At 39.7% G+C, this 13,126-nt stretch overlaps 1 protein-coding gene across 2 annotated transcripts in view; it reads right to left on the bottom strand.

Annotated features, from left to right (window-relative positions):
• The window catches only part of PREX2 (phosphatidylinositol-3,4,5-trisphosphate dependent Rac exchange factor 2), a 340,136-nt gene that overhangs the window by 136,162 nt on the left and 190,848 nt on the right, over positions 1 to 13,126 (bottom strand). For both annotated transcript variants that reach the window (XM_075826126.1, XM_075826128.1), the window contains exons 24-25: positions 8,894 to 9,116; positions 3,470 to 3,677 (exon numbers count right to left, since the gene is read on the bottom strand). In XM_075826126.1, coding sequence (XP_075682241.1) covers positions 3,470 to 3,677; positions 8,894 to 9,116 — 431 coding nt within the window. The remainder of the gene's footprint in view (positions 1 to 3,469; positions 3,678 to 8,893; positions 9,117 to 13,126) is intronic.

Raw genomic sequence — 13,126 nt, 5'->3', positions numbered from 1 at the left:
GGTGTCATATGCAATTAATGAAAACCAGTACTTTACATTATGATGTATTAAAAATGCATAGAAATCTATATATATGCTATGGAGGACCTGGAAAGAGGGGGCAAAATCTGGAAACATAATGGAGTGCTCATTTTGATTTTTGCTATGTACGATACTGGTACTGTACAATATAAATCCAGAAACTACAGGTAAATGATTTTGTTATATTACAGCATAAAACCAGTTTAAACTGTGGCTTTTTGTTACTATTAAATGCAGTAGTGCGGTCATTGATCTAGCCATAGAATACAAATAACTGATATGATGATATGGGACACTGCATATTTTCAATTTACAGGTAGGTAGAATTTAATTGGGAATTTGTAAAGGGTATCAGTATCCTTAATTCCTTATTTTTACAAATTACTGTGAAAAATAGGCATATGTAACTATTTAGAAACAATTAATCATATTGTAGGTTAAGTTAAAAAAAAAATGGTAAAGAAGCAAATAAAATAAAGTACAGGAACACAATCCAACCCAAAATTTACATCCTAGTTCAAGGTTTTAACAATTTGACCATGGAAGCTTATGTCTGTGGAAATGTCCCTGTTCCTGTTTTCTCAGCCATGAAATGTTCTGGGAAATTAATTTCAAATGCTAACAAATATGTAGTCTTAGTATCATGAGACAGGTCACTATGGAGTACACACTTCCTAACTCTTCACTTAAAATGTATCTGTGATAGGCCGAGCAATTAAACCTAGTATATCACCCTCGACCGCAATGTCACAATTATAGGTCAGGAAGCTAACAACACAGTAGAGTAATAAAATAGGATTGTGAGATTTAGACTTATATGTTCAAGCGTTATGTTCACATGTAACTGAAGCAAGCTTTAAGGGGTTGTCTAGTTTTGAGAAAAGATTTCCAAATACCCTATTAGGGAATTCTGAGGTTATCGAGAGGGATCTCTCGTTGAGAACCCACTTCTCTTAGCTAGAGCAGACAGTAGCTACAAAAAGGATCTCTCGCTCTAGTGGACCCAGTGAATTTGTACATTACACAGAAAGCCCATTGAAATCAATAAGCTTTCTCCGCTAGAGCAAGAGATCCTCTTTGTAGCTACTCTCTGAGCGATGTTTTATATCCACTGTAGTGGAGCTGAAAAAAAAAAAAAAACACTTGCTGCTGAATTCCCCTACAGATTAAAGCTGATTGATGAGTATCCCAACAGCGGGATACCCAGTGAGCAGTTTATCTTTGGGAGCCCTATTAACAAAAATTATTGTCCAAAAATAAACTAGGACAGGAAGGAAGGAGAGAGAGAAAAGAGAAAGAAAGAAAGAAAGAAAGAAAGAAAGAAAGAAAGAAAGAAAGAAAGAAAGAAAGAAAGAAAGAAAGAAAGAAAGAAAGAAAGAAAGAAAGAAAGAAAGAAAGAAAGAAAGAAAGAAAGAAAGAAAGAAAAATCAGGCACCTGTCAAGGGAAATAGCCACTCTATCTATGCAGTCATAAAAAATCAGGCTATGGAAGTAGTCACTTGAGCTGAGGAGCTAAATGGCTATATCTTTCCTGAATGTGAGAAATTCCATATTAGACATTTGACCTGTTACTATACCCCTATAAGAAGAGGCAAGATCTAGCCTTTTTGGCTAGTAGAATGACCATTTTTGTCTAGCTGGAATTCACTGAGTAGCTAAAAATCTCCACGTAGGGAAGGCTTAAAGGCTATTTACACCTTTGAATGTCATTTTTTTAAATAAAATTGTCAGTGTGATTGGTGCAACTTTATAAATCGTTTTTATTAAAAATTTGTTTTACTTTTTGAGATACAGCTGCTCTGTATTCTCTATACAGAGCAGCTGTATCTTTCGCTATAACCTGAATCCATCAGTGCCGCAGACCTGACGGGTTCAGTAACAGCTAGTCCTGCGTGTCTCTAACACTAAGGATCCACCTGTAATCTATTACACCTAAGTTATGAACTTAGATGTGATAGATTACGGTGGATACTGCACATCAGAGACAGGCAGGACTAGCTGTTACTGAACCCATCAGTCCCGTGGACATAACGGGAGCAGGATTTAGTGAACAATACAGCTGCTCTGTATAGAGAAAACAAAGCAGCTGTATCTCAAAAAGTACATTTTTTTTTAAAATGAAACTATTTATAAAGTTGCACCAATCACACAGACTTTATAAATGAAACTATTTATAAAGTTGCACCAATCACACTGACTGACCATTTTATGAAATAAAATGGCATTCAAAGTGTACATAGCCTTTAATTTTAGTTGGATAGCCATTTTAACTTTGGCTTTAGCATTAGTTTTTGCAATGCTATACCAATGATATGCCACAAGGTACCAACCACAAGGATGTTTTCAATTCCTAAGAGTAAGAGCTCAGAGTATGCATGGGCATCACACACACACACACACACACACACACACACACACCTGTTGATAATGTTGGTCTTACTTATTTGTTCAAGAATGTATACTAATTGCAGTTAGGTAGTAAAACTTTTAGAATCTGGGAATTTGCCGTGGGTTGCGTATGGGGAAACAAGAAACCGTCAGTCTAATAAGAAACATTGGATAGACAAAGAAAGCAGAGCTGACCTGGAACTGCGAGTGTCCCGGAGCACTGCGCTACTCTCATTGGAACTTCTGACTATTGTGAAATACCAACAGCGGGCTGAGGGCTCCCTCCAGATAAGCGAGGTGAATACTCAGCTACTTTTATATATTTTGTCTGCTTATGTCTATTCACTTAGCGATTGTGTGTCAACCTATTTTGTTGCACAATATTTGAAGCCTTTGTAAAACAATTGGTTGCAGTGGTAGGATTGAATTTTTAATAAATACGTTTAGACCAGTGACAAGGGGGAGAAAGTAGCAATGGGTGGATTGTTTACTTCCGGACCCTGGACTCCCATTTCAGCAGCTGGCAAACCCCGGCAAGGTGTTGCTCAATTTGATCTCTAAACAGTGAGGTTTTTTCCTTACAGTAAAAGCCAGCGTAGATTTGTAGACTGCACACGTCAGAACCATGAGTTTATCTGCCATTTGGGAAGACCTGTTAGATCTGGAGGGTTCTAATAGTGAGATAGGAAAGAAAGTTAAAGGTTCGCAAGTTTGACCTCAAATGTTACCTCAAAGTGTAGAAGAAAAGACACCCAGTGTGTAGGTATTAGCATGTCAACCAGTGGAAGACAAAAGGAGCAGTTTACTAATCACGTAGGTCATGGGGAGTAATTCGACTCAAACTTATCTTAATATGATGTATGACTCTGACGTCTAAGGTTTAGGATGTTCTAATAAGGACACTGTTCATTATAGGACATTGGACATTGTCACACCTGTTATAAGACTAGGCGACAAAAATCTGATTTTATCAGCCCGGAAATAAACTGTGACTCCGTGCTTGTCTTTGATATTTGATCATGTTCCAAAATCAATGCTGAATACTGTCAAGAATACTTACTCATCAATCTGAGAGACACATCTTTCCACCTCTGCCAGTGCTGAATGAAGTTTGCATAGTAATTTGTGATGGATATCTTGTGTTTCTAAATCTTCATTGCTCAGCAGATATCTCAGTCCATGACCATCTCTTTGACCCAGCGAATGTCCTGATGGAGCAGCCATTGTGGTTGTGGTATGTTGTATGTATACCTTAGGATTTATTTTTCCTAAGCAATATCAAGAAAAGATCCTTTTAAATTGAAGCTGAATAGTAACACATTCACATGAGTGATATTGAGAATCAGAGTCAGTTGTAAATAACAAATGTGACATTAAACAAACATTTTGAGGATAATAATGACAAATAGTTAAAATATGACAATTTTGTAAACCGCACAAGACAAAAAGACAGCTATGGTTCCTGTTCCATCAGTTTTCAGTCACTTTTTGACGGCTAGTATAATCAATGATATCCTTCAGGATCTATTAGAATGTGTAACAAAATGGATCTGTCCTACACTATCAGGCCAAAAGTATGTGGACTCCTAACCATCACACGTATATTGTTCTGAAAATGCCTGTTCCCTTAAGATCACCATGACTACTGTTCTAGCTTCTGGGTGGTTCTGGTTTTACTTTGAGCCTATCTCTTTTCTCTGTTCTTCTGCCTATCCGGTGTTGTGTTCGTATTTATACCTGGCTTCCTCCACCTGTCCTTTGCTTGTGATTTGTCTGTGTTTTGATCAAGCTACTTACCTACACCCTTTACCTCTGACTTCTGGACTTCTTGGAAATTGACCTGGGCATGTATTTGGATTACTCTATGTTTACAGATTTTGATTATCTGCTCCCGGCTGGTTTTGATCTCTGCTTTACCGGATATCCACTGGCTTACAGTTTTGGACGTTCTGTTTACCCTCTGGCTGTCTGGTTCCTGTTCAGGTTTGCCTGCATTGCACCTCTTATCCAACACTGAACTCTGCTAAGACATCCTGGGTTCTATGCAGCAAAAACCATCCTGCCTTGCGGTTGGCTCTGGAGAAGACCTTAGAGTAGCCTTAGACTCTGTCGATCAGAGTTGTGATGGATTTGAGCTTGCGGATTTATTTGCACGCTTTCTCCCAGCAGTCTCCAGCAGCCATTGGGCAATTGCTCAACTTGCAATTCCATAACATATGAGCTTGTTGGACATCCCATTCCAAAACCATGGATGTTAATATGGAGTTAGGACCCCTTCTGCAGGTATAACAGCCTCCACTATTCTGGGATATTTTTCCACAAAATTTTGGAGTGTATCTGTGGGAATTTGTGCCCATTCATTCAAAAGAGCATTTGTAATTTCAGGCACTGATGATAGACATGAACGTCTAGCTCACAATCAGCATTACATTTTATCCCAAAGGTGTTTTATGGGGTTAAATTCAAGGCTTAGTACAGGCCACTTGAGTTACTGCACACCAAACTCATTACACCATGACTTTATGGACCTTACTTTGTGCACTGGGGCTCAAGTCATGCTGGAACAGAAAAGGGCCTTTCCAAAACTGTTGCCATAAAGTTTTAAGCATACAATTGTCTAAAACTGTGCTACTTCAACTTTGAAGCGTCCACTGATTGTAGGTGGACGTGGACATCTAGGGTGGTAGTATTGATAGAAGTGATTATATACTGACAGGCCTTTCTATGGTTGCAGCAATCTCTGCTTTAGCAACATAACCAACTTTTTTGCTTATTTTAATGTTATTTTGGGTTCAGGAGACAAATTTTAAGATAAATTAAGGTAGGTTTATAAAAACTGTTAAGGCCTGAGCATCATTATGTACTGGGACTGGTGAGGCACCAGTAAAAAAAAGATAGAGAAGCCGTGTCTGTTGCATTAACATTATCCTTTACTGGAAATACGGGGACTAGCCCATACCCTGAAAAATAGCTGCAGACCATTATCCCTCCATCAACAAATTTCCAAAATACACTATGCCTTCCAATAGGTAGCATTCTACCGGAATCCAGCAAAACCAGATTTATCCCTTAGACTGCCAGTTAATATGTGATTCGTCTCTCCAGAGTACACGTTTCCACTGCTCCAGAGTACAGTGGCGACGTGCTTTACACCACTTCATCCGACACTTAACATTGCATAAGGTGATATTAGGCTTGTCTGCATCTGCTTAACCATAGAAACCAATTTCATGAAGCTCCAGATGCACCGTTTTTGTGCTGATCTCACTTCCAGAGCCAGTTTGGAGCTCTGTAGTGAGTGATACAACAGACGATAGGCAATTTTTAAGCTCCACACGCTTCAGCACCTGCTTTGTGAATTTGTGTGGCCTAACGCTTTGTGGCTGAGCTGTTATTACTCCTAGATAGTTCCACTTCACAATAATAGCACTTACAGGTGACTGGGGCAAATCTAGCGGATCAGAAATTTCACAAACTGACTTGTGGCAAAGGTAGCATCCTATAACAGTTCGTTGTTTAAAGACACTGAGCTCTTCAGTACATACTAGAAACAATGTTTGTCTATGGAGATTGCATGGCTGTGTGCTTTATTTTATGCATCTGTTTGTATTAAGTGTGGCTTAAACACCTGAACTCCTACTGCTTGTTACGGCCGCTGTTACGGACCACGTCCTCCACTTACCTGCCCCCGCAAATCTTCCTCTTCCTGCCGACGTCTAGCTCCCCGGAGATGCCAGCACATGCGTCCGCTCTATCCCATGGTGTTCACTAGAGGGCGCGCGCTGGTTCCCGGCCTTAAAGGGCCAGCGCGCACATATGTAATTAATTCATTATGCTCAGATCACCTTGAACTATAAAAAGGGCCCTTCCCTTTTGATCCTTGCCTGAGCGTTGTTTGTAATTACCATGTTAGTCTTGCAAATGGTTCCTTAGTGTTGTCCTGTTCCCAGTGTTCCCGTGCCCTGCTACCTGTATCCTGTATCCCGTGCTGTGTTATTGTTCCTGAGCCTGTTTAGTGATTGGCGTCGCATCCTGCTGCATCCGTGTTTATCCGCCACATCTGGCGCAACCTACTGCACCCATTGTCATCCGCCATGTCTGGTGCAACCTGTTGTCAACTGCCACGTCTGGCGCAACATACTGCACCTGCTGTCATCCACCACATCTGGCGCAACCTGCTGCACCTACTACCATCCGTGCCAGAGCCCCTGCCACCATCTGGACTATTTGAGGTACCCTTGTGCTACGAACTTGTACAGACTTTTGCATAGACTGTGACTTGGCCGGCTGCCCCTCCAATACGACGGAGCTGTCTAGTGGATCCACATACCCCTAGATCGTAACACTGCAGGTCATATAATTTAACTGTCATGGCTCCAAGAATAACCCAAAGATAGTGTGAACAAAGCTGAAAGTGGATCTGTCATCACACTATGCTGCCCTACGTAAAGACAGCATGGTGTGGGAACAGGATGGCTCTACTATTAGCCCAAATGGCACATAATAAAAAGTATAGCGGACTCATGATGGGAGTAATATTTGTTTGTTTAATAGTAGAACAAATCTGTGCCCATATTATGATGGCCTTACAAAGGGCAGTAAAGTATGATAACAGATTCAGTTTAAGTTGTCTTTCAGAGGATGAGGGTTGTATTTATGCGTTTGGACAGCTGAGGATCTCATCTAAAATACATCAAAATTAGAAATTATGAAGCTATGACATATTGGTAAAGGTTCCCCTGGGTGAGGACTAAAAAAGTGACACTTACATTCTTCTACACGGCTGAGAGTCCTCCCAGGGAAGGTGTCATGAAATTATTATTTTTTTTATCATATTGCTTTTAATATGATATTAACATACATTTTATTTATTTGTGTTCTCGTGTTCTACTTTTTACTTTGTTTTTACTTCTCTATGGGGGCTGCCTTTTTTTTTTTCATCTTTGTATGTGTCGATTAACGACACATACAGAGATGGAATACGGCACATACAACCCTATAGAGAATGCGAACGGGAGCCGTTCCATTCTCTGCAGCGTACGCCGTCTGTGTGGGAACGGTGCATGCGCCGTTCCCACACAGACCAAAACAAAGCTCGTTCGCAGAGCGAAATCCGGCGCCATTTTCATGTGGACCGGAAGCCTCTGCCGAACAGTAAGATGACGACTTCTGGCCACAGCTTCTGGCCATATGTTCAAGGAAGCAAAGGCGCAAGGAATAGGAGCGGAGGCGGCAGGAGCAGGTAATTTATGTTCGTGTATTTGATGTGTGTATTATGTTCGTGTATGTTCGTGTTATACTTGTCTGCTGAGCACTGTATCTAATCCTCCTACATTGTGCAGTCGCTCAGAAAATGGCGGCACACAGTGTAGGAGGTTTGAAGATTCAGACCCCTCCTTCTCCTGTGACTAGACAGAATAAGGGAGGGGGGATTGTGTGAGGACACTAGAGAGAGTGTGTCTACCCCAAACTTGCAGCATAAAGCAATGAGGCTGCTTTACCACATTGACCATGCTGCAATTTTGGGAACTGCTCCCTCTAGTGGCCAGCACATGGAAATGTTATAAATTAGAATCTAATTTATAATATTTCCTGATTTGTGAAAAAATTAAAACAATGTGTAATCACTTAAATAATAATTGTTTAACTAAAAAAATAAATTCTAGCGACACATTCCCTTTAACAGATGACTGGCCTAGGCAAAAAGAACACTGACAGTACAAAGCATCATGGCCAAGAAAATGAAAAACATATAGGTCCGATTTTTTTAGTTGACACTCATGTTGTTGTTATACGATGGCTGCATCCATTTATAAAATGGATAGCATGCTTAAAAAAGCATTTTTATCTAGTCTTAGTCTCTGTGAAATATATTGGCACTTTATCAGATGTTAATAATAATAATCTTTTTTATTTTCTCACTAGACCCTATTACCCCATCAGTTATTCAACGCTCAAGATTAATACCAGATATCAATAACTAGTGGCGGAAAGAATATCACTTCTAGGAATCTTATACTATGATACATCTGTGATGCATTATGTCTTCTTATTGGCTGCATCAAGCAATTCAGGCAGCAGTTTATAAATAAGACCTCAAAATCCAAATTCTAGCGAGAAACAGTTTCAATAAATATTGGTCTCCTATGAATTGCAGATATTAAGAAGTCAAAAGGTCAAGATATATCCAATGTACATCCCTCCAAGTGTAATATACTTGACAAAATCAATATATACTTGGTTAGAAATGGTAGAAGCAGACAGATGTTCTTCAGATTTATTAACTGGGTTCAGTTCAATAATAGGCACATTATTAGGAGAGAAATATGCCCTTGAAAACAGTTTCTAAACATGTCAATTTTCACCATGCATATAGAAAACATTCTTCCCCTTCATTGCGTTTGTGTAGATTTTGTAGCTTTTAAATATTGTGAAATTGTGAAATATTAACACTATTAACAGAAATAATTACCAAAACTCTCACCTTGCTCTGTATTTTTATTTTCCTTGTCTTGAGATGGTTGCTTTCTGCTGTCTAACTGGACCCCAAAAGCACTGCCAAGTGATGTCAAGGTTTTGGGGTATGACACCTCCATTACATTGAAATGGCAGTTTGTTGGGCAGAAATCACTGCTATGTAGAGGTGATATCTTTGACTTGGCTTGTTTGAATGTAGGCCAGGCTCGGTTTTTCAGCACTCTTGAAAACTGAATGCAAGGAAAAGATATTAGAAAATAGTACTAAGAGAGTGTTCACAAGGTTATCATTATCATTATCATAATTTATGTTAGAATCCTTAGAATATGTAAATAAATGATTGCTATGTTCTACTATTTTCCAAAACTTAAAAAAGAATATTTAAAAAAGTATAAAGGAAATAATTTTAACCACAAGCTCCCTGACAACATAGTCTTGAACATTGTATGTATCTATATTAGCACCAATGGTTATATCCTTATGAGTATGTCCGTTTTGGACAGTAAGGGATTAGGTTGATTTGTTGTCTTTCTAAATGAACTTGTTATTCCAAACTCCCACACTCTAAAGAGACCGCATTTCGGAATATAATTTAAACAGGTAATTTTTAAGAATTTAGGGGCTTTCAATCTTCAAACATCTGGAACTTTTTTAGTGATACGTAACTTCTAAAAAGTGCGGAATGTACAGATAAATATACTGCAAACAGCCTATTTTTAAAATGCAACTTTCGCACCCAAAATGTTCAAGCATTCTATGCAATTTTGGTTGCTATGGTTAAATTCTATCTCTAAACAGAAAGGACATGTGCACTTTATGAAGAATTTAACAACTTCCAAATACTTTCCCATAAGCTTAAATAAAAGGAAATTTCTTATGGGACAGAAAAAAGTCAAAGTCAGCAATTCAATTTGGTTTGATATAAGACAGAAGAAATTGAGAATAAAATTAATTTGAAAATCTATAGGTTTGAGAACCTCTAGGATCCTTAGAATTTTTAAACACCACAAATACATAGGAATATGGATGTCTTTTCCAGTGTAGAGTGGGGCTTGCATTACTACATATCTGGGCATATTTGCAAACAGTTATCTGTGAAAACTGAGTGAAATCTGAAGGAAGCTTTAATGGAAGCAGTATCACTACCTATACATTTACAACAAAAAATTATATTTTTAACAACTTGTCAGTAAAAGAGAACTCAAGAACCTATATTTACCAATAATATGTTTGTATTATGGGCAAGGTCTGAGAGCGATCTGGGTCCCTAACATTAAAGGTCATGGACCCTTCAATAACCACCAGTGTCATGATGCACCCGATTTGGGTTAAGAAGGTGCATTTGAGGAGCACTTATAGCCTGCATTTCCCTTTTCTTTTTGAAGGATCTGCACTTTAATTGTATGAAGTGCTTTAATTGACCAAGGGGCTGTGGTCACAGACCCTGGATTATGGGAAAATATTGCTTAAAATGCTGAACGTTTACTTTTTGGTTCAGAATTATTTATGCAATCAAAACACAAACTTAAAAGGGATCTGAATCGTGTAATGAAGCTTGATATATTTTCAGTTTCTTAATTGACCCAAAAAATCAATGCACTTGGCTCTATAGATGTGTCAATTTCACTGTCATAAAATATGCTCTTTGAAAAATGAAACACTGCCCTAAAGTAAATATGCCACACTATAATAAACTGAATAACCAAGGCAATATTATCTGAAAATCTTCACAAGTGACAGCTAAAAGCTCAAGATGAAATATATTCCCCAAAAAGTTATACTCACATAATATAAAATTAGCATTATTTCTAGATTCAATATGAGTTTATAAAAATTTGCAGTGCAAATATTTATTTTTATAGATCAGTGCTCTACGACTTGTGGCTCCACAGAACGAGATAACAGGCTGTGGCTGAGGTTAGAGACTTCTGCCATTGATTTTCCTTTTTTCTCACTGTAACTGTTCTCTTACTTTATCTCTCCCAATAGAGCTAACATTACTAGTCCTGTATTTACCATTAAGCAATATAAAATCTTGAATCTTAGCCAAATGTTCCTTAAAATAAAAATAAACAATTTATGGTAGGTTGTCGCCGGTATCTAGAGCCATACTGACTGCAGTGCATCCCACATTTGCTTGAGGGTGCGCGGGGGAGGATCCATAGAGCGAACAAGATGATAAAGGTGGTCCCACAGATGCTCAACTGGGTTCAAGTCTGGCGAATTAGGTGGCCAGGGAAGTACTTGGATTTCTTGGTTGTGCTCGGACATTTCTAGCCGTGTGACATGTCGCATTGTCTTGCTGGAAGATTCCCTCTGCCCCAGGGAAGACAAACACCATGTATGTGTGGACGTGATCTGAAACAATGGATTCATACCCAAATCGGTTCAGAGTTCCTCTAACATGGACAAGTGGGCCCAGAGAATGCAATGAAAAAATTCCCCAGACCATAACGCTGCCGCCACCAGCTTGTGTTCTTCCAGCAATGGTTTCAGGGTGTTCATTCTCTGATTCTCGCCTGACACACCAACGTCCAACCGTTCGATAAAGCAGAAAACACCATTCATCGGAGAAGGCAACCCTTTGACAATCATCGGTGGTCCAAATCCGATAAATTGAAGCATTTTTTTCTGATGCCCCTTTGTTAGCATAGGAGCAGTGACCATCCGTCTGCTTCGGAACCCCATACGCAGTAGAGTTCGCTGAACTGTTGTTTTAGACATACGTCTGGTAGCCCCTTGGTTGATTTTCACAGTGAGCTGCTCCACTGTAGCGTGTCGTTTGGCCTTCACGCACCTTCATAGCTATACGTTCACCTCTCACATCAATGGCACGTTGTGCTCCACAGTTTCCATGTTGATTATTTCCAATAGTGCCATTTGTCCACTCACGATACACTTTCACCACAGCAGCACGCGAATAGTTCACAAACTGCGCTGTTTGAGAAATACTGCCGTCCTTTGCCTGAAAGACAATAATCATCCCTTTTTTGCAACTCTAATAAATTGCCCCTCTTACTCATGGCAACAACGAGTGAGATGTGTTTAGACCGCACAACTTATATACCCACCAAGCCAGCCCACGACAGTAGTATTGAAAATTAGCTTGCTAAAATACACTTTACTAAAAAAGTAGCTTTCCCTTGAAACTGAAGTAGAATATGGATTAAATATGATAGAAATTGCTTGAAAGGCAATGTAATATCAGAAAATGAAATATATTGAATGTTTTTTTATATTATAAACATGTTTTATAGAAATTGTTGGTGTTTTATTTTTACTATCTATATTTGTCCTACATGTTCTGCTCCCTGAAGCTCACCTTTCAGCTTTGATGTGTAGACTGGGAGAGAAAAGCAGAGTCTTCACATTATCATTTAAGGGCGGATGATTTCATGGCAACTGACAGTTGTATTGAACTGCTTGGGCCCTACGTAAGGCAGCACTATGCATTATATACACAGATTAAGGCTCTGTGTACAGATCCACTGATACTCCCTGGTCTTTGGGTGATGTATTCCATCACTTCCAGGAGACTGTAATAGTCTATTGACACTTTCCTGACCATTCATTTTAATTCATGGCAACTGCCATAAAGCACATACAGCCTGTTGTTGTAAAGGATTTGCCATACACAGCTTCTGTGTCGACGCCCGTGGGCAATCAGTCTGCACCTGCTCCTATGTCTGTGAGACTGACTCCATCTTCCACCACTCAGGATGGCAGGCTTAGGAGTGGGAGAGCCTATCACAGCCTGGCCTGACGGAACTAGCTCCCGCCCACTGTCTATTTGTACCTGCCTTTCCTGTTCCTCCTTTGCCTGTGATTCTTCTATGCTTGTTTCCTGGCTTGCTGCTGCTGCTTGTACTACTCATCCTCTGCTTGTTATTGACCTTGGCTTTCTGACCACTCTCTTGCTCAGAGTTTTGTACTTCGTTCTCTCCTGGTTTGACTCGGCTCGTTCACTACTCTTGTTGCTCACGGTGTCTCCGTGGGCAGCTGCCCCGTTTCCCTAGCTTCTGTGTACCCTTGTCTGTTTGTCTGTCTTGCACTTACTGAGCGTAGGGACCGTTGCCCAGGACGGGTCGTTGCAAGTCGGCAGGGACTGAGTGGCGGGTAGATTAGGGCTCAGCTGTCTGTCTCCCTACCCTGTCATTACATAATCACAGGCCCATATACCTAGTCTACCCTGGTCCCTGACACATCTATGGACCCCCTTGAGACCCTGGCTCAGCAGATG

The sequence above is a fragment of the Rhinoderma darwinii genome, chromosome 5 (assembly GCF_050947455.1).
Source record: "Rhinoderma darwinii isolate aRhiDar2 chromosome 5, aRhiDar2.hap1, whole genome shotgun sequence".
Taxonomy (NCBI): Eukaryota; Metazoa; Chordata; class Amphibia; order Anura; family Rhinodermatidae; genus Rhinoderma; species Rhinoderma darwinii.
Note: the sequence above shows the minus strand (reverse complement) of the source record. Positions and strands in the feature narration are given on the sequence as shown.